At 33.5% G+C, this 23,249-nt stretch overlaps 1 protein-coding gene across 12 annotated transcripts in view; it reads right to left on the bottom strand.

Annotated features, from left to right (window-relative positions):
* Window positions 1-718: 718 nt before the first annotated feature.
* LOC139489323 (MAM and LDL-receptor class A domain-containing protein 1-like) overlaps window positions 719-23,249 on the bottom strand; it is a 124,426-nt gene continuing 101,895 nt past the window's right edge. For all 12 annotated transcript variants that reach the window (XM_071275622.1, XM_071275623.1, XM_071275626.1 and 9 more), the window contains 13 exons: window positions 22,712-22,887; window positions 21,435-21,522; window positions 15,771-15,890; window positions 15,287-15,387; window positions 14,850-14,982; window positions 13,155-13,333; window positions 12,441-12,519; window positions 10,287-10,418; window positions 8,825-8,925; window positions 7,381-7,513; window positions 4,942-5,123; window positions 2,393-2,477; window positions 719-863 (listed from right to left, as the gene is read on the bottom strand). In XM_071275622.1, coding sequence (XP_071131723.1) covers window positions 850-863; window positions 2,393-2,477; window positions 4,942-5,123; window positions 7,381-7,513; window positions 8,825-8,925; window positions 10,287-10,418; window positions 12,441-12,519; window positions 13,155-13,333; window positions 14,850-14,982; window positions 15,287-15,387; window positions 15,771-15,890; window positions 21,435-21,522; window positions 22,712-22,887 — 1,523 coding nt within the window. In that variant the 3' untranslated portion in view covers window positions 719-849. The remainder of the gene's footprint in view (window positions 864-2,392; window positions 2,478-4,941; window positions 5,124-7,380; window positions 7,514-8,824; window positions 8,926-10,286; window positions 10,419-12,440; window positions 12,520-13,154; window positions 13,334-14,849; window positions 14,983-15,286; window positions 15,388-15,770; window positions 15,891-21,434; window positions 21,523-22,711; window positions 22,888-23,249) is intronic.

Here is a 23,249-nt window from a genome sequence, read left to right on the forward strand (position 1 = left end):
TACAAGAAACGGCAAAGTCCAAATCCTCATTGAGTTTACTTGACACAACCATCTTAGAGATTATTCTTGTCCACCCAGTCTGGGAATTTGCATCACAGAGCTTACTAGATGTACGGAAAAGCATGATCAAAGCTCGTATGCTCACTGGTACATACTTGGTACAGGCCGACAAATACAAATGTAGCCAATACAAGATAAATGCAACATGCCTGCTGTGTCATAGGGAAGACGAAGATTTAACGCACGTCTTAACATTCTGTCCAGCTTTAAGGGAAACTTGTATGAAGTATTTCCTTCCTCTCAAAGTCCTGGTCACAAATATCATAGGTTGCAATGGATGGGAACAACTATTTCACATCAACCAAAACATTGTAGCACTTTTGCTTGATTTTTCAGTTTTCTACAATCTGCAAAACCTCAGTAAAACCCAGAAGATGAATGTCGAGTCACTGACTAGAGACTTCTGTTACAAAATACATATCTGCCGCTTACAGCTTCTAAAGAAATTAGAAATCAAGTAAAATTCAAATGCCATTGGAAGTATGTGGTTTTTGTGTTGTGCAGTCATTTTTTTGCCATGACATGGTCAGTTTTTTGTTTAAACTTATGATTTCAAGTGTTCCTTTGATATCTTTCACCATTTTTAAAGAGACAAAGGATGCTAAGTAATGGCAAAGCTCATGATGCTCCTTTGGGGAACTAATAAAAATAAATTGCATTTTAACATATTTCTATTATATTTAAAATGATGACACATTATGGTACAAGTAACTGTTAATATCACATGAATGTTATAAGTGAAAATATCACACCATCATAGTCATGATTGTAGATTTAGTCTGTTTCTCTTTACTTTCCAGCACCTAAAAAAGAGAAAAAAAAGAGTTTTATATACAATTTCCCTTTAGTTATTGAGAATTGCTGTTATTTGACATACATTGTGTATATTTATACCCTAGGAAGAAAGACTAGATAGAGGCTCCAAAGAGCCTGTGTCGCTCACCTGATATTTTTGTTTACAATTGATGCATGAAATAATGCATTAGTTTCAGAGATATAAGCCAAAACCTGCATTTTACTCATATGTTCTATTTTTAGCTATGTTGGCCATGTTAGTTAGCAGGCCAGGTCACAGAAAACATTTTTTTAAATAGATACCCTTATGATGATTGTGGCTATAAAGTTAGATTAAATTGTCTTACTAGTTTCAGAGAACATTTTGTAAAAGAGTACAAAAATTTACCAAATTGTTAAAAATTGAATTTAAAGGGCAATAACTCCTTAAGGGGTCAATTGACAATTTTTGTCATGTTGACTTATTTGTAGACCTTACTTTGCTGAACATTATTGCTGTTTACATTTTACAATATCTGTAATAATATTCAAGATAAAAACCAAAAACTGCAAATTTTCCTTAAAATGACTAATTCAGGGGCAGCAACCTAACAATGCCTTGTCTGATTTGTCTGAAAATTTTAGAGCAGATAGATCATCACTTGATAAACATTTATACAGGTTGTCATTGGACTCATTTTTTAATCTAGATACTCCAATGGTGATTGTGGCCAACTTTGGTTTATAATTTTGGCCCACTTTTTGTAAAAGTTAACTGAAACAATGGATGATGCTTGACGTGATGAGAAAAGTTCACTAGGCACATTGGGCCAGGTGAGCTAAAAAACATTTGTATGTATTTCCCATAGAGTCCTGTGTTAAACTAAGTCCCCAGCTGGCTGCCATCTTGGATGATGGATCGGTCCTGTGTTAAAATAAGTCCCCTGCTGGTGGCCATCTTGAATGATGGATTGGTCCTGTGTTAAACTAAGTCCCCCGCTGGCAGCCATCTTGGATGATGGATTGGCTACAAAGTAACAGCACTTGGTCAGCACCTCATAAGGAACATTCATGCTATGTTTGGTTTCATTCCATTCAGTGGTTCTCTAAAAGAAGTCATTTGTATGCATTTCCCATAGGGTCCTATGTTAAACTAAGTCACCCTCTGGTGGCCATCTTGGATGATGGATAGGCTACAAAGTAACAACACTTGGTCAGCACCTCATAAGGAACATTCATGCTATGTTTGGTTTCATTTCTTTCAGTGGTTCTTTAAAAGAAAACATTTGAATGTATTTCCCATAGGGTCCTGTGTTAAACTAAGTCCCCTGCTGGCGGCCATCTTGGATTATGGATCGGCTACAAAGTAATAACACTTGGTCAGCATCTCATAAGGAACATTCATGCCATGTTTGATTCCATTCCATTCAGTGGTTCTCTAGAAGAAGTTCAAAATGTAAAAAGTTAATGACGAAGACGACGGACGCCAGACGCCAAGTGATGAGAATAGCTCAGTTGGCCCTTCAGGCAAGTGAGCTAAAAATGAGGCAATACTTACTAGCACATGTACCAGCATTGAGGGCGATATCATCAATAGCAATGTCCCCTCTATATGAACTACCTCTGATTCCATCTATCGTAATCTGAAGAAAAAAAGATAAATATCTAAAATATGCAAAAATACTAGTTAAAATTTCTGGCTTTAAAGATTTTTTTAAGTGTGTGATATCATTGTGTGAGAGAATTTAATGTTTGTTTTACCCAGGTTCATTTGAACCCATTTTATGAAAATATCAATGTACCAAGAAATATCAATGTATCAATGTACCAAAGAATCCAAGAAATGTTTGCAATATCTAGATGCCTGACCAAAGGAAATCATAAATTAAACAAAGAATCATAATTCTGTGGCCAAGTACACCTTCATTATGTGTATGAAGATCCTAATAAATATAAAAGGTGCACCTCCGAAACTGTAGGAGATTGCCGGACAAACAATGTATCCTAATCTGGAAGATGGATAAACAGATGGAAGGACAGGGGTAAATTAATATGCCCATTCAACATTTTTTCGCAGGGCATAAAAATGTATTCAGATAGCTTTTGCAATGTTAACTAGAGATTCTAAAGAGCCTGTGTTACTCACTTTGGTATATGTGCATATTCAACAAAGTACACTTCCAACATTGTAGAATACAATAAAATTTATGACAAAAATCTCCATTTTCATGATTTTGTTAACTTTGTATTGCTAATTATTCAGTCTGTTCAGTTTCTCTCAATTTTTTTTATCGTTTTTGCTCTAAACATAAAAGAGGGTAAAATAAATGCTCATTTAAGGGCAATCACTCCTACATATAAAAGACTGATAATCTGTAACTATAAAGGATGAATTTGACTTGTTAGTAGAATTTGTCTTGCTATTTTTAATATCTCTTATAATTTTATGATGCAAGGCAAAACACAAAAAAAAAAAAAGGTAAAAATTGTCATTAAAGGGCAATAACTCCAATAAGGAGTTGTAGGACAATTTCCTCTTTATTCTTGTTGAAAATTTTTGCTTGTTTTAATTTTTATTTATTGATGTTAAAGTTTTTAAGATAGTGATATGGCAAAAACTCCAAATATTAGTAAAAATGTCATCAAAAGGCTATAGGTTGCATTTCTGTAAATATTGACAAAGCATTTTCCCATAGGAACTCCCTTTACGGCTAAAACTATACCACTTTTACTATGAAGTTCTGAAAAAAATCATATCCTAGAATGGATAGTTCATATGCACTACTTATTTTTTCAAAGGTCAAAATATAGGGCTGTTTTGCATATTTTCAACGTTTATATGCCCCGAACTTCTAAGAGTTTAAACTAACACCAAATTTCTTAACTATCCCTACCTCGACTGTAGGGTTACCATAGATTTCAATATAAACAATATTCACATGTATATTTTCTGGTAACTTTCCCAAGTTATGTCTCTATGAGATGCAACCTACAGATCAGTACTGGGAACCAGTATGTAAACAAAATTAATTTTCTATGAATATTCTAAATCTCCCCAAAAGAGGCGTGGTTTGAGAAACAGCTGTATTTTAATACAAAGTGCAACTTTAATAACGCTTTTATGGAGTCAACTGACAATTTTTCCCACACAGACTTATCTGTAGAACTTGTCTTAATTGCTGATGACTTTTTTTCAATTAAAAGTTTATCTCTTTCTATTATAGTTTTCAAGATAAAAGGCAAAGAGGCAAAAAATAGTAAATATTGTAACTTAAGGGAAATAACTCCTAAAAGAAGTCATCAAACAGTTTTGACATATATGAAAATTGGTATAGCTCTAGATTCAGAATATTTTTGTCCTTATCAGATTGTCTCTATTTTTTACTGTCTTCAAAATAGTAAACAAACTTGCATTTTATCCCCCATGTTCTATTCTAAGCCATGTCGGCTATCTTGGATGGCAGGCAATTCATCTGACATATTTTTATACCAGATACATTAATTATGATACTATCTTATCATAAATAAACTTCTGACAAGTTCTGTACAAGTCTGGTAGTAATCCAAGACAGTTTAAGAAAGTAATTCAAATTTCAAAAACTTTCACCACAGAGAGGATATTTGTGGACGTCTGACGACAACAAAATGTAGGATCGCTATGTATCACTTTTGCAACAAAAGTCACCGGCTCAAAAACATTGATTGTAACTTACGATAATGTTCAATGTTAAAACATTTTTGTGGAATAAGACACAGAACTGGCTTATCAAATTATGATATGTCTATCTATTACTTAGGAGATAACTGTATAGTTGTTTAAGCTCCATCGGCATCAGGTTTACTGGTAATGCTTTGGAAGAGCCAGTTAACAGGTATTTGCGACCATCAAATCACCAATTGATGCTGTCAAAGCTTAAATTACAATATTGTTATCTCCAGTCTAATAAAACTGACAAAATACAAGGTCAAATTATACATTTAAAATCTGTCATATACATCGTCTGTGCTTGATAGTACATTTATGAATTGATGCCATGCAAATTGGTGACATTATCCAATCAAAATGAATGTTACAAACAATGTTGCATTAGAATACATCACACTTACAACAGGATTACTTTGTTGTGGTATATCTATAGTAGCAGTTTTCCATAGGTCTGGATCAGATTGCTCTCCTGATTTTGTCCAGATACTCGACAGAGAAGATGATCTATCCCCAGCAAATACTTCCAATGATCCCATGCTTGATCCCTTCATATGATACTGGAAGGTGAGACACCAACTACCAGCTGAAATAGTTAAAATCAGTCAACCGTGAGAAGGTTACAAAGAATGAGGGGATTATCAATATAATACTGTACGGGGGAAGCAAGAGGATTAACAATATACTGTACAGGGGCTACAAAGAAGCAAGTGGATTAACAATATTTTGTATGGGGGCTACAAAGAAGCAAGTGGATTAACAATATTCTGTATGGGGGCTACAAAGAAGCAAGTGGATTATGAATATTCTGTATGGGAGCTACTGTACACTCAGGGGCTACCTATATGTGTACAAAACTTTATGACAGTTGTTCCTATGTATGAATGAAGTTGCATATAGATGAAGAAAGATGTGGTATGAGTACCAATGAGACAACTCTTCATTCAAGTCACAATTATAAAAGTAAACCATTATCGGTCAGGGTACAGTCTTCAATCTAATCTGCTTGCATACCTTAAATTGATAAATTGGTGTGAAAGGACAGAAACACATTATATTGCTGCTGCAGATACTTGACATCATTGCCTGATATATATTCGAGTATCAAGTCTTTTTCACAAATATTGTACGATCAAAAGAAAAATTTGTAAGGGTTCCGGGGAACCCAGTGTCTCGCCTACTTTTGCTGTAAATCGCAGGCTCAACAAAAATGAGGAAAAAACTCAATAAAAATGTTCCTCTTGATACAATCTTCTGATTGTAAGAAGCTTCTGTCCAAGTTTGGTTAAAATCCAGGATAGTTTATGAATCTAATTAATGTTTTAAAAACAACTGGAGACTGTACATTTATGTATGGTTAACTGGAAGAAAATCTAAGTCCATTTAAAAGTAAAATACGGAAAAAATGGATTTATTATTTTACAAAATTTACTTCTGGATACTAATTTAGGATCATAATTAAGCTTCTGTCCAAGTTTGGTACAAACCCAGGATAGTTTAAGAAAGCTATTAAAATTTTAAAATGTTTAACCACAGAGTGAATGTAATGTTTCCCCACAGAAAAACTAAGTCCATTTAAAAGTAATATATGGAAAAAATGGATTTATTATTTTACAAAATTAACTTCTGGATACTATCTTATGATCATAAACAAGCTTCTGTCCAAGTTTGGTAGAAATCCAGTATAGTTTAAGAAAGTTATTAAAATTTCAAAAACTTTAACCACAGAGTGAATATTTGTGGCCGCCGCCGCCGGAATGTAGGATCGCTTAGTCTCGCTTTTTCGAAGGCTCGACAAAAATGAATAAAAAGAATCTATTTGTTATTTCTGGGGCTTTTATAGCTGACTATGCGGTATGGGCTTTGCTCATTGTTGAAGGCCATACAGTGACCTATAGTTGTTAATTTCTAAATGTCATTTGATTTCTTGTAGAGAGTTGTCTTATTGGCAATCATACCACTTCTTTTTTATATATAAAAGTTATGTAGTCCTGTAATATTATGTTGTCATTTCTATGTTATATTTAACATTGCCATTAAAGTGCGAGGTTTGGCATGCCACAAAACCAGGTTCAATCCACCATTTTTTCCTTTAAAAATGTCCTGTACCAAGTCAGGAATATGGCCATTGTTATATTATAGTTCGTTTCTGTGTGTGTTACTATTTAACGTTACGTCGTTTGTTTTCTTTTATTTTTGAGTGTAAATTGACATTGCGATAAGACGTGTCACGGTACTTGTCTATCCCAAATTCATGTATTTGGTTTTGATGTTATATTTGTTATTCTCTTGGGATTTTGTCTGATGCTTGGTCTGTTTCTGTGTGTGTTAGTTACATTGTAGTGTTGTTCTCCTCTTATATTTATGCGTTTCCCTCAGTTTTAGTCTGTTACTCCGATTTTGTTTTTTGTCCATGGATTTATGAGTTTGAACAGCGGTATACTACTGTTGCCTTTATGGATATATCATAATTTAATAACTCATGTTTCATGCTTAAAATAACTAACAATTTCCAACTTTTTAAATAACATTACAGCAAAAAGTAGGTAAATGTTATAATGTTTGATTAGCTTGCTTAGGTATACTACCATCCTTTAAGAGTAAACTAGATAACCAATCTATCTGATTGTAGGACTAAACTTCTACAAACAGAGGGTAGTATACCTAACTTAATAATGACTTCACAGTTCAGCAGGCAAGCTAAACCAACATTGTTATCTTTACATACACACTAAATGCATTTTGCTGTAATATTTAATGAGACCAGGATAAGGACAGAGAAATCTCTGCATCAAAATAACAATTTGTTTTAATTTTCAATAAAGACTGATAAAGAATCGTACCAGGTAAGTTAGTATCTTGAGTTGAGAGAACAGCTGTATCTCCATTAACTCTTGGGGAGGAGGTTTCTATGTACATGTAGTAATCTCCTGTGGCTGCACCACTTGGTCCTGTTGAACTACTTGGGGTGGATTTCTACAAAATTATTAAAGTCTGTAACATCAGCTCCAAAAAACACCTGATACATCATATGTGTTGAATTATCTGTATGTAGCTCTCCAGAACAGTCACAACTATTTAACTAGCACTTTTGTTCATTCTTTAAAAATCCCATTAATAAATTCACAAATATTTTAAAATCTATAAAATTGAGAATAAAAATTTGTAAGGGTTCCGCCTACTTTTGCTGTTAATCGCAGGCTCAACGTAAATGAAAAAAAAAATTATAAAAATATTCCTCTCAATACTATCTTTTGAATGTACTTAAGTCCAAGTTTGGTAAAAATCCAGGATAGTTTATGAATCTAATAAATGTTTAAAAAACTTTAAATGCAGACTGTATGTAATTTAACTGAAAAAAAAGTCCATTTATAAGTAAAATATGAAAAAACAGGTACAAAATTTTAACCAAATTCCCTTTTAGATACTAGCTTTTGATCATAAACAAGCTTTTGTCAAAGTTTGGAACAAATCCAGGATAGTTTAAGAAATTTATTTTAAAAATTTCAAAACTTTTACCACAGAGTGAATATGTTTCTTGGTGAAAAAACTAAGTCTGTTTATAAGTAAAATAAGGAAAAACAGGAATTGTTTTTTTTACAAATTTTCCCTCTGGATACTATATTATGATCATAAACAAGCTTCTGTTCAACTTTGGAAGAAATCAAGGTTATTTTAAGAAAGTTATTAAAATTTCAAAAACTTTAACCACAGAGTGAACATTTGTGGACACCACAGCCACCGATGACGCCGACGGAATATAGGATAGTTATGGCTCACTTTTTTGACGAAAGTCAAAGGCTTGACAAAAATGGGAATGTGTCAAAGAGAAAAGAATCTGACCAACGAGCAGATAACAGCTTAAGGCAACCAATGGGTCTCTAATCAATTTTTAAAAGGAGACGTAACAAGGGCTTCCAAAAAATAATTGAGCCAGCCAACCATTTTATGTCTCATAATGATTTTAATCCCTTAAGGTTTAGTAACAAAAGGCAATTATGGACCATAGTAACCAGTTGGCCATCATATAACAATATTGAACTTCATTTAGATAAACTGTTAAATTGACAGGGCATCTTTCTTAGTCTAGATCTGCAACATTAGCGTACTAAAATCTGCCTTAGACTCTTTATTTGTGCAAAATAATATTGTCAAAAGTTTTACTTTCGTTTTTAAAAAGCACATTTCCCTATTATGTACATAATTTCTTCAAAAAAAAATACTAGAATGTCAGATAACAGTATCAATGATAATTAAAGCTTTCTTGTAGAATTAGGAAGAGCTTACAGTACGTCGTGTCCAATCAAATTCATCATTAGTTGTATCCTTGAAAATACATGTTGCACCATCTGTCTCAAATCCACAGCTGTAGGAATTACCAGATACATCTGTAAAACACAATATAAAGATCTTTTTAAAGAATTGTCGAGTTATCATTCTCCCCCAAAATATACAGAACTTCTGTACCCCAAACATGCTGGAAGGAAATATTTGTTTGAACAACATCCTAATGACCAATAGACAAATGATTTGAAAGACTTTGGTTTTGAAACATTTAAATACATAACTAAGAAATGAATGTTGATCTACTTTGTATTTTCTTTTTATAACTAAAATCTCAAACAGTTACAGACTATGCATAGAGTGGTTATTCACCTGAAATAGCTATAACTATTCAATTGTTTACGCCACTGGTAATAAGAAAATGAAACGAATATCTATTAGCATTTCTTTGTTTTTTAACAAGTGCTTGTTTGTTTTATTTATCTTCATACTTTTAGGTATTTACAGATAATTATATGCTCCTCGTATTCACATTTGTTGGTAAAAGTATGCTCCTTTATGATGTTAAATGAAAAATACTGAAGAGAATAAAAACAGGAACAGATTACATAAAAGAGGGATGAAAGATACCAAAGGGACAGTCAAACTCATAAATCTAAAATAAATTGACAACGCCATGGCTAAAAATGAAAAAGACAAACAGAAAAACAATAGTACAAAAGACACAACATAGAAAACTTAAGAATAAACAACACGAACCCCACCAAAAACTAGGGGTGATCTCAGGTGCTCCGGAAGGGTAAGCAGATCCTGCTCCACATGTGGCACCCCTCGTGTGGCTTATGTGATTACAAATCCGGTAAATAGTCTAATTCGGTAGGTCACATTCATGAAAGGGAAGGGGATTGTAGTTACGACGTAAGGAACATATCCCGATATATTACATGCTGCCATGTTGTTGGAAGTTTTCAGGGCAAAATCGTACAAAATCAAACCTTCTACCATTAATGATGCTACAAAATAATGATTGAGGTTTGTACAATCCAAATTTTAGTCCTCAATGATTTCCAACTTTGTACTTTATTTGGCCTTTTTAACTTTTTGATTTGATCGTCACTGATGAATCTTTTGTAGAGGAAAGGCAGTCATTTGCACAAATACTATAATCCTGGTATCTATAATGAGTCCATTGTGGTATGGTTGTCAATGATACCATAGACCAAATGACATACACTAACAGCTATAAGTCACACCTTTCAACCATGAGCAAAGCCATTACCATATTGTTAATAGCTATAAAAGGCCCCAAAATCACTAATGTAAAATGATTAAAACCAGAAAACTAATTATTTTACAAAAAAAAAATGAACCAAAAAAACAAATCAGGCACATACAAACAAAATGTTAAAGGAAGGGACATGTTAGAAGGATCCCACCCACCTTAATTTTAATTATGAATACTAACCTTGAACATCACAGTTATCTCCTGACCAGCCTGTCATACAATTACAATAATAACCAGCAGAACTGCCATCCTCATTACAGCTACCACTATTGTTACAAGGGTTAGTAGCACAGGAAGACGGTCCAGAGGCACCTGAAATAATCAAAGTGTTAACGTACTGTTTGATAGAATATGTTCAAATATCAAAGTGCTGTCCTACTGTTTGATAAGAATTGTTCAAATATCAAAGTGCTGTCATACTGTTTGATAGAATATGTTCAATTATCAAAGTGTTAACTTACTGTTTGATAGAATATGTTCAAATATCAAAGTGTTAACTTACTGTTTGAAAGAATATGTTCAAATATCAAAGTGTTAACTTACTGTTTGATAAAAATTGTTCAAATATTAAAGTGTTAACTTACTGTTTGATAGAATATGTTCAAATATCAAAGTGTTAACTTACTGTTTGATAGAATATGTTCAAATATCAAAGTGTTAACTTACTGTTTGATAGAATATGTTCAAATATCAAAGTGCTGTCCTACTGTTTGATAAGAATTGTTCAAATATCAAAGTGCTGTCATACTGTTTGATAAAAACTGTTCAAATATCAAAGTGCTGATGTACTGTTTGATAAAAATTGTTCAAATATCAAAGTGCTGACGTACTGTTTGATAAAAATTATTCAAATATCAAAGTGCTTAAGAAAGTACTCGGGTCAGATTTTAAAATTTTTGTCAGATGTTTCCTACAATACACGGTAAATTAGTTTGTCCCTTAACTCCCACTTTTCTTTTCATAGGAGACTTCTATAGCTAATAAAGTGTGCATTTCCAAAATTTAAGCAGATTTTAGTACTGTTCGAGAAAATTATTCAACAATCCAATTGATGAAATGCTGTTTGCTTCACATTTGTCAACGAATCTAAACACTGAATTGTGTCTGTTTATCTATCATAATCTAAATCTTACAAGGCATAATGAAGATACGATGTTTCTCTCTAAATATCATAGTTGTCTATATCAGCTTGATACTTACATTGTCCCTAACTAAGTTTAACTGAATCAAGGTCTATATCAACTTGATACTTAAATTGCACCAAACTTAGTTTAACTAAATCAAGGTCTGTATCAACTTGATTCTTACATTGTCCTAAACTAAGTTTAACTGAGTCAAGGTCTGTATCAACTTGATACTTACATTGTCCCAAGCTAAGTTTGACTGAATCAAGGTCTATATTAGCTTGATACTTACATTATCCCAAGCTAAGTTTGACTGAATCAAGGTCTATATCAACTTGATACTTACATTGTCCCAAACTTAGTTTAACTGAATCAAGGTCTATATTAGCTTGATACTTACATTGTCCCAAACTAAGTTTAACTGAATCAAGGTCTATATCAACTTGATACTAAGATTGTCCCAAACTAAGTTTAACTGAATCAAGGGCTATATTAGCTTGATACTTACATTGTACCTAACTAAGTTTAACTGAGTCAAGGTCTATATTAGCTTGATACTTACATTGTCCCAAACTAAGTTTAACTGAATCAAGGTCTGTATCAACTTGATACTTACATTGTCCCAAACTAAGTTTAACTGAATCAAGGTCTATATCAACTTGATACTTACATTGTCCCAAACTTAGTTTAACTGGATCAAGGTCTATATTAGCTTGATACTTACATTGTCCCAAACTAAGTTTAACTGAATCAAGGTCTATATTAGCTTGATACTTACATTGTCCCTAACTAAGTTTAACTGAGTCAAGGTCTGTATTAGCTTGATACTTACATTGTCCCTAACTAAGTTTAACTGAATCAAGGTCTATATCAACTTGATACTTACATTGTCCCAAACTAAGTTTAACTGAATCAAGGTCTATATCAACTTGATACTTACATTGTCCCTAACTAAGTTTAACTGAATCAAGGTCTATATCAACTTGATACTTACATTGTCCCTAACTAAGTTTAACTGAGTCAAGGTCTATATCAACTTGATACTTACATTGTCCATAACTAAGTTTAACTGAATCAAGGTCTATATCAACTTGATACTTACATTGTCCCAAACTAAGTTTAACTGAGTCAAGGTCTGTATCAACTTGATACTTACATTGTCCCAAACTAAGTTTAACTGAATCAAGGTCTGTATCAACTTGATACTTACATTGTCCCAAACTAAGTTTAACCAAATCAAGGGCTACATCCCCTTTATATGATGACCCTCTGATTGCCTCAAAGAAAATCTAAAAATAGAAATTGCTGAATGTCATTTGAAGGTTTATATATTCAAAAATAGATCTTTTATCACAATTGTCTCTTCTCTCCTTTTTTGGTGCAATTCATTATGCTTAATTCTTATAACTCTCTGTTAGCCATTTTGTTAACTTTTATTCTAATCATTTTTTTTCTCGTCTTTGATATCTTTACCAAAATTGGAAATCTTTTTTCTAGATACAACAATCCTTTCACTATCACAGCTTTCAGTTTCTAAGATGTATTACTGTAAATTCAGAAACTATTGTGTTATATAAAAAAGAAGATGTGGTATGATTGCCAATGAGACAATTAATTCATTTGTCATTTTGTATTTTTTAAAATGAACTAAAATGCATAATAGATTATTGTTAGTTCAGGAAAATCTTTGTAAAGATATATATATGTAATGCGTATTTCATTTATTTTTGCGATAATCATTCAGTTGCATTATTTTCATATATAAAAACTGCACAATAATTACTAAATTTTGTTATATGGAATGTTTTGTGATTTTTTTGAGCTTCAATTAAATTATTGATCTTGCCAGTTTTTTTTAGGTTAATACAAGAGGGAAATACTAAAAAAATTCATTTTACACAAGTACAATGAAAAATAATTATACCACTGGATCTGCGAAGCTGGGAGGTAATTCCACTTGATGGAAGACCCATTGATTTCCTTGGTCATCAGACTGGGACCACGCAGAAGAAGAAGAAGAACCACGGTTACCAAACTTGACCTCCATGGTACCAGGAGTACCATACATATGGAGGTAAAACTGCAAGCAATAGCTACTTGTACCTGTAGTAAATATAATATAGTGTTAAAGGTACCAGGAGTACCATACATATGGAGGTAAAACTGCAAGCAATAGCTACTTGTACCTGTAGTAAATATAATATTTGTGTTAAAGGTACCAGGAGTACCATACATATGGAGGTAAAACTGCAAGCAATAGCTACTTGTACCTGCAGTAAATATAATATTTGTGTTAAAGGTACCAGGAAAACCATACATATGGAGGAAAAAAAGCAAGCAATATCTACTTGTATCTGCAGTAAAAATAATAAAATTGTGTAAATTTTTAGGCAATGAGTTGAAAGTATTTAAAGTTATATCTCGCCAATTACATATTAAACATTTACTTGTGTTTTTTTGTACAAAATGTGAGGTCTGTTTTAACTATCTACAAAAAAGCTTAAAATGACCTGAAGTTCATCAGATCTGACGTTGACTGTACAAGTCTGACCTGTAGTTTATCAGATCTGACATTGACTGTACAAGACTGACCTGTAGTTTATCAGATCTGACATTGACTGTACAAGTCTGACCTGTAGTTTATCAGATCTGACATTGACTGTACAAGTCTGACCTGTAGTTCATCAGATCTGGCATTGACTGTACAAGTCTGACCTGTAGTTCATCAAATCGGAAGTTGACTGTAAAAGTCTGACATGTAGTTCAGGTTTTTGTACACAAATGAGGCCATTAGTTTTCTTGTTTTGAATTGTTTTACATAGTCATTTTTGGCCTATTAGCTGACTATGAGGTATGGGCTTTGCTCATTGTTAAAGGTCGTACAGTCGACTATAGCTGTTAATTTCTGTGTCATTTGGTCTCTTGTGGAGAGTTGTCTTATTGGCAATCATACCACATCTTCTTTATATTAACAATAAAATATCATTTGACTGATCACAAGCTTTAAAAGTCTATATATATATATATCTTAATTTGTAGGATCCTTTACTATAGATAATTTAGCTGATCTGTAACAATAACATCTTCATGCCTTATATATCATGTACTGTAGTACGCCGCTAGATTAAAACTGACGAGGAAAGGTAACACACGGCCAGCGAAAGCTCTTTTTTTGAGAGCCCAGGTGGTCCTGTGGTCTAGCGGGACGGCTGCAGTGCAGGCGATTTGGTGTCACGATATCACAGTAGCATGGGTTCGAATCCCGGCTAGGGAAGAACCAAAAATTTGCGAAAGCAAATTTTCAGATCTAACATTGTTGGGTTGATGTTTAGTTGAGTTGTATATATATATATATAATATATATGAGCTGTGCTCATAGAATAATTACGGTAAACCAACTTGTTTTCTTGAGCAATTTATTATCACGACTTTCATCAGTAGAAAACAACGCAAATTAATATAAATTGTTGCAAGAAAGTTAAACAAAGATTGTTCCTTATTGATCTACCTCAAAAAATTTGAAAATCCCAAAATTAAATCACAAACCCAAAAAGTAGAAGAGCTTAATCTGCGAAAATAAGTTGGTTTATAGTATTCAAGTTTTAATGTTAAATTTTACCTGCAAGCAAAGTATTAACAGTGGACAAAACAGCTTTGTCTCCCTGATCACGTGGAGATGAGGCCTCAGTGTAGACATACTGTGTGCCTTCATATGCACTAGAAGGGCCTGTACCACCACTAGGGGTTGATCCCTTGATAAAAAACAAAAGATATGAAAAGTCAAATGTGAAAACTATACAAAAACTAAAAGGTACTGTAAATTTAGAAATTATGGCTTGCACTAATTATTGAGATTTTATCTTTTTTGCCTAAAATGCAACTTTAATTTTAAAATTTAACTTTGGGTAGTGGAGTAAAATCATAATACACTTGTTGCAGTGATTGAATCTATATTTACCACTTTCATTAATAACTGATAAGAAAATAAATCGTATCATTGTTTTTTTTATATCTAATAGCTAATGCCCTTTTAAGTCATTCACATGAGCCACTTACAGATCTATAAGTCCATTGAAAATCATCATCATCAGCATTTTCAAACACACAATTATTTTCTGTTTCAAAGTCACAAGTAAATTCTGATACTGTTCTGCCATCTGTAAAAAAAAATCAAAGCACTGTGAGCCCTTTGGGACAGATAAATTATGAAAGTAATTGTGATCGACAACAGAACATCATCAGAAGTTTATCATATATATCAACTATCAAAAATATAATGATGCACACAAGCAAAAACTTAATCTTAAAAACGCAATATACATTCAAGTATGTAATCAAAATTTTAAGTGCAACATCTTAGTTTTGCAAATTCTATGCAATCTACAAAAATCTAAAAAAAATAAATGTATTTTCATTTGAGAATTGATGATAATGATGAAGACTGTTTGTTGATCTAGATTTGTGTGGGTCTTTTCTTCTTGTGATAGCTTGTCTATTTAACAAATATCTCATATTGACTTCTAGTCCATCTCTGACTTACCAACTTGGTTACAATTTTGTCCCACAAATCCACCCAGACAGGAACAGGTATAACCAATGGCTGTTGTTGTTTCTGAACAGGATCCACCATTTTGGCAAGGACTGTAGTCACATGGACTCACTGAAAAAAAATATAGATATTTATAAACATAACACAAGAATGTGTCCATAGTACACAGATGCCCCAATCACACTATCATTTTCTATATTCAGTGGACCGTGAAATTAGTGTGAAACATTTGGCACTAAAGTGAGAAAGATCATTTTATAGGGAACATATGTACTAAATTTCAAGTTGATTGAACTTCAACTTCATCAAAAAAATAACCGTGACCAAAAAGTTTAACCTGAAGCAGAACAGATGGATGAACAGACGGAGGAAAAGACAAAGGAACAGACGGAGGAACGGACGAACAAACAGACGGATGAACGGACAAACATACCAGAAAACATAATAACTTTATAACACTCACCAGTAAGAGGTATTTAACGGATGTTCCCTACTCTGGTATTTTTTACTTAATGTCAGATATTAAAAATTCTCTATTTTCTTCCACATAGTGCCAATAAAATTTACCCTTGCATAATATTATAACAGTAAGTTTTAAAAGCTATAATATATATATAGATTGACATTAACCCTGCCACATTTCTGTGTCTGTCCTAAGCCAGAAGCATCTGGCCTTTATTAGTCTTGTATGATTTTTAATTTTAGTTTCTTGTGTATATTTTGGAGTTGAGTATAACATTCATTATCTCTGAACTAGTATACATTTTTTTAGGGGCCAGCTGAAGCATGCCTCCAGATGCCGGCATTTCTCACAGCATTGAAGACCCAATGGTGGTCTTTAGCTGTTGTCTGCTCTTTGGTCACATTGTTGTCTCTTTGACACATTCCCCATTTCCATTCTCAATTTTATATAAAACTTTTAAGTACTCACCATAAAGTGGTTTATTTTCCCATGGTTTAAATTTTACTATTTAAAGAATATTCCCTACACCGGTATTTTTTACTTAAGGTCACATATTCGAATTCACTTCTTTTATCCAATTTACCCCCACTCTTTTTTTTATAATATCATTACATTAATTTTTAAAGGCTATTTTTTAAAATCTTGAAAAATCCTTGTTATTTTTCCATAGTTTTTAAAAGAATAAAGATTGTGTCCATGGGACACAATTGATGCCCTTGCTTGCATATCATATAAGTTATAAAGGGACATAACTGAAGAATGTTAAAAGTGATGCTACCCTAATTTGTACTTGATTTGAGTTTTGTCTTTATAAGCATTGTGTATAAGTTTCATAATATTTGGTTGAGGCAAACTAAAGTAAGAGAACGGAAATAAAAAAATCAGTAATTATTTCATTTGTAAAGGAGCATAACTCTAGAACAGTTAAAGTGATCTATGTTTAGTGGTAATAAGCATTTTGTATAAGTTTCATAACATTTGGTTGAGGCAAACTTAAGTTAGAGAATGGAAACAAAAAATTCAGCAATTATTTCATTTGTAAAAGGCATAACTCTAGAACAGTTAAAACATGTTTTTCTGGTCTTAAAGAAAATGTGGTTTTAAACATGAGTTAATGCTTCAGTGTAGTCGGATCACCTCTTGGCAATACACAAATATCTAAAATGCGATTTACAAAATTACTTTTAGATTTTAAGATAAAGAACTTTTATTAGTGTGGATCTGATGAAAATACTCAGTGAAGGATATTCAGTGAATATACTAAACATTTTAATATACTCTACTCCAGGTTTCAGGGTGTGTTCCTTGATTGGCAGGTTATTGACTCTGATTTCTCTTAAACTGAGTTTTACTGTGCGTATTGTTGTACGTTTGTTTTTTCACATTAGCTAGTGGTATAGGGGGAGGGTTGAGATCTAAAAAAAAACATGTCTAACCCCGCCGCAATTTTGCGCCTGTCCAAAGTCAGGAACATCTGGCCTTTGTTAGTCTTGTGATTTTTAATTTTAGTTTCTTGTGTATAATTCGGAGTTTAGTATAACGTCCATTATCACTGAACTACTTATACATATTATTTGTTTAGGGGCCAGCTGAAGGATGCCTCTGGGTGCAGAAGTTTCTCGCTGCATTGAAGACCCTGTTGTCTGCTTTATGATTGGGTGGTAGTCTCTTTGACACATTCCCCATTTCCATTCTCAATTTTATTTACAGAAACAGATCCCAGATGTGGTATAGTAAACATAATATCACAATAATTAACATACTACCAGCCCAGGCTCCAGGCTATAGTTGTATATCAGGAGGTGTGCCTTGATTGGCAGGTTATTTACAGAAACAGATTCAATATGTGGTATAGTAAACATAATATCACAATAATTAACATACTACCAGCCCAGGCTCCAGGCTATAGTTGTATATCAGGAGGTGTGCCTTGATTGGCAGGTTATTTACAGAAACAGATTCAAGATGTGGTATAGTAAACATGATATCACAATAATTAACATACCACCAGCACACACTCCAGGCATTAGTTGGATATCATCAATAACAATATCTCCCTAAACATTACCCTAACCACTATAATTAACATACCACCAGCACATGCTCCAGGCATTAGTTGTATATCATCTATAGCAATATCTCCCTTACCCTAACCCTAACCACAATAATTAACATACCACCAGCACACGCTCCAGGCATTAGTTGAATATCATCTATAGCAATATCTCCCTTACCCTTACCATAACCACAATAATTAACATACCACCAGCACACGCTCCAGGCATTAGTTGTATATCATCTATAGCAATATCTCCCTAGCCCTAACCCTAACCACAATAATTAACATACCACCAGCACACGCTCCAGGCATTAGTTGTATATCATCTATAGCAATATCTCCCTAGCCCTAACCCTAACCACAATAATTAACATACCACCAGCACACGCTCCAGGCATTAGTTGTATATCATCTATCGCAATATCTCCCTAGCCCTAACCCTAACCACAATAATTAACATACCACCAGCACACGCTCCAGGCATTAGTTGTATATCATCTATAGCAATATCTCCCTTACCCTAACCCTAACCACAATAATTAACATACCACCAGCACACGCTCCAGGCATTAGTTGTATATCATCTATAGCAATATCTCCCTAACCCTAACCACTATAGTTAACATACCACCAGCACACGCTCCAGGCATTAGTTGAATATCATCTATAGCAATATCTCCCTAACCCTAACCCTAACCACAATAATTAACATACCACCAGCACACACTCCAGGCATTAGTTGAATATCATCTATAGCAATATCTCCCTAACCCTAACCCTAACCACAATAATTAACATACCACCAGCACATGCTCCAGGCATTAGTTGTATATCATCTATAGCAATAGTTGAATATCATCTATAGCAATATCTCCCTAACCCTAACCCTAACCACAATAATTAACATACCACCAGCACATGCTCCAGGCATTAGTTGTATATCATCTATAGCAATATCTCCCTAACCCTAACCCTAACCACAATAATTAACATACCACCAGCACATACTCCAGGCATTAGTTGAATATCATCTATAGCAATATCTCCCTTACCCTAACCCTAACCACAATAATTAACATACCACCAGCACACGCTCCAGGCATTAGTTGTATATCATCTATAGCAATATCTCCCTAACCCTAACCACTATAATTAACATACCACCAGCACACGCTCCAGGCATTAGTTGTATATCATCTATAGCAATATCTCCTTAACCCTAACCCTAACCACTATAATTAACATACCACCAGCACACGCTCCAGGCATTAGTTGTATATCATCTATAGCAATATCTCCCTTACCCTAACCCTAACCACAATAATTAACATACCACTAGCATACGCTCCAGGCATTAGTTGTATATCATCTATAGCAATATCTCCCTAACCCTAACCCTAACCACTATAATTAACATACCACCAGCACACGCTCCAGGCATTAGTTGTATATCATCTATAGCAATATCTCCCTTACCCTAACCCTAACCACTATAATTAACATACCACCAGCACACGCTCCAGGCATTAGTTGAATATCATCTATAGCAATATCTCCCTAACCCTAACCCTAACCACAATAATTAACATACCACCAGCACATACTCCAGGCATTAGTTGTATATCATCTATAGCAATATCTCCCTTACCCTAACCCTAACCACAATAATTAACATACCACCAGCACATACTCCAGGCATTAGTTGTATATCATCTATAGCAATATCTCCCTAACCCTAACCCTAACCACAATAATTAACATACCACCAGCACATACTCCAGGCATTAGTTGTATATCATCTATAGCAATATCTCCCTAACCCTAACCCTAACCACAATAATTAACATACCACCAGCACATACTCCAGGCATTAGTTGAATATCATCTATAGCAATATCTCCCTTACCCTAACCCTAACCACAATAATTAACATACCACCAGCACATACTCCAGGCATTAGTTGTATATCATCTATAGCAATATCTCCCTTACCCTAACCCTAACCACAATAATTAACATACCACCAGCACATACTCCAGGCATTAGTTGTATATCATCTATAGCAATATCTCCCTAACCCTAACCCTAACCACAATAATTAACATACCACCAGCACATACTCCAGGCATTAGTTGTATATCATCTATAGCAATATCTCCCTAACCCTAACCCTAACCACAATAATTAACATACCACCAGCACATACTCCAGGCATTAGTTGAATATCATCTATAGCAATATCTCCCTTACCCTAACCCTAACCACAATAATTAACATACCACCAGCACATACTCCAGGCATTAGTTGTATATCATCTATAGCAATATCTCCCTTACCCTAACCCTAACCACAATAATTAACATACCACCAGCACATACTCCTGGCATTAGTTGTATATCATCTATAGCAATATCTCCCTAACCCTAACCCTAACCACAATAATTAACATACCACCAGCACACGCTCCAGGCATTAGATGTATATCATCTATAGCAATATCTCCCTAACCCTAACCACAATAATTAACATACCACCAGCACACGCTCCAGGCATTAGTTGTATATCATCTATAGCAATATCTCCCTAACCCTAACCCTAACCACTATAATTAACATACCACCAGCACATGCTCCAGGCATTAGTTGTATATCATCTATAGCAATATCTCCCTTACCCTAACCCTAACCACAATAATTAACATACCACCAGCACATACTCCAGGCATTAGTTGAATATCATCTATAGCAATATCTCCCTAACCCTAACCCTAACCACAATAATTAACATACCACCAGCACACGCTCCAGGCATTAGTTGGATATCATCTATAGCAATATCTCCCTAACCCTCACCCTAACCACAATAATTAACATACCACCAGCACACGCTCCAGGCATTAGTTGAATATCATCTATAGCAATATCTCCCTAACCCTAACCCTAACCACAATAATTAACATACCACCAGCACATACTCCAGGCATTAGTTGTATATCATCTATAGCAATATCACCCTAACCCTAACCCTAACCACAATAATTAACATACCACCAGCACACGCTCCAGGCATTAGTTGAATATCATCTATAGCAATATCTCCCTAACCCTAACCCTAACCACAATAATTAACATACCACCAGCACACGCTCCAGGTATTAGTTGTATATCATCAATAGCAATATCTCCTTTCCATGATGTTACTTTATTAGCTTCTATAAATAACTGGAAGATAAACAATTTGTAAAATTAAATCACCTTATTAGATCTTGGTAAAACAAAAACAATTTTAGGACAAATTTCATGGTAATTGATATTTGATTTTAGCCAAAAAGTCTAATTTTTGTGAATTGATTTATTTTTAGTGAAGTTCAATAAATGGTGATGAATTAAAAATTTTTTTCATGGATATTTAATTTTGCTTTTTACAAAGTCCTCAGAAAATTTAAAGTTTGTAGAAAATCAACGAAAATAGGAACTGAATGAAAAATAATGAATCTTCTGCATCAGAAAATTAATTACTGTAAAAGCAGAAATTTTTGTGGTGGATTTAATTTTAGTGGAAAGAATATATCCACCAAATTAAAAAACCCACGAAAATTAACCTTCATACACTATCACTTCCATTTAATGGAAACCACAAAATTAAATCCCCATTAAATCTTATATATAGACAAAACCACAAAATGTTAACCCCACAAAAATTAATGTTTCTACAATAGTTTATTATTATAATTTATATATCAGTGATAATTTCCTTAATATTTTATTCAAATTCAAAGAAATTGTTTAGGGGGATCACAACAATAAGCAGGAAACTATTGAACTAAAGACCCTGTGTTGCTCACCTAGGTCTATGTTCATCTTCAACAATGGACACATTCGTCATTGAAAGACAATAACTCAAATAACTAGTAGTCTGACCATTTCAGCCATTGGAGTTATTTGAACAAATTGTCTTGTTGATAATTTTCATAATTTGAATTTTCTCTCTATCCATTTATATAATTTTCAAGATGAAAGGCAAAAATAAAAAAAAATGGGTAAATTCATAATTAAGGGGCTTCAACACGAATAAAAGATGTTCAACAGTTTTGACTTGAAAAATACAATAAGTAGAGCTCAATCTTCTACATATTTATGCTTGTCAGATTTTCTCTTTTTATAGAGGTTTTTAAATAAGACATAATGGTTAATTTATAGCTCTGTGGACCATACAAATTTTTTTGGGACCATTTTTCTCTCTATTCATTATTTTTTTTAACCTTTTATTCTATAAATATTGTTCTCTATTTTGTAATCCCATACAGAACCTATATAATTTATATAAAAACATCTAATTGTATACAAACAAACCTTCATTCCGGCAATTTATACCATTGATATAAAGACATCTAATTATAAACAAACAAACCTTCATTCCTGCAGCATTAGAAATTGTAACCATTCCCTTGTTCCACTGGTCACCAAGGTTACCAGATTCTATAAATACTTCATTTTCAGGGGCTGTAACTCCGGTTGATATTTTGAGATCTCCCATTGTATCCAAACCAAACATGTGATATTGAAAAGTCAAACAATAATCACCAGCTGTTAAGGAAAAAAACAATATATTCTATATTCAATAACAAATTGCTGAAATTCTTTTTTTAAAGATCAAATAAGAAAATATTTTTTTCTTCATCTTTTTGATTTTATACTGTTTTTAACAGAAGGCTTGCATATTTTCTTTATTCATGAGACATATACTTTCTTCTGGTTGCATTTTACTGGTTTTTACAGAAAGGCTAGCATATTCTCATTGGTCAAAACTTTTAGTAATTTTGGTCCTCAATGCTCTTCAAGTCTTTGTAAGTTATTTGGCCTTTTTAACTTTTTTGAATTCGAGTGTCACTGATGAGTCTTTGTAGACGAAATGCACGTCTGGTGTAAATACAAACTTTAATCCTGGC

Source organism: Mytilus edulis, chromosome 9, assembly GCF_963676685.1.
Source record: "Mytilus edulis chromosome 9, xbMytEdul2.2, whole genome shotgun sequence".
Taxonomy (NCBI): Eukaryota; Metazoa; Mollusca; class Bivalvia; order Mytilida; family Mytilidae; genus Mytilus; species Mytilus edulis.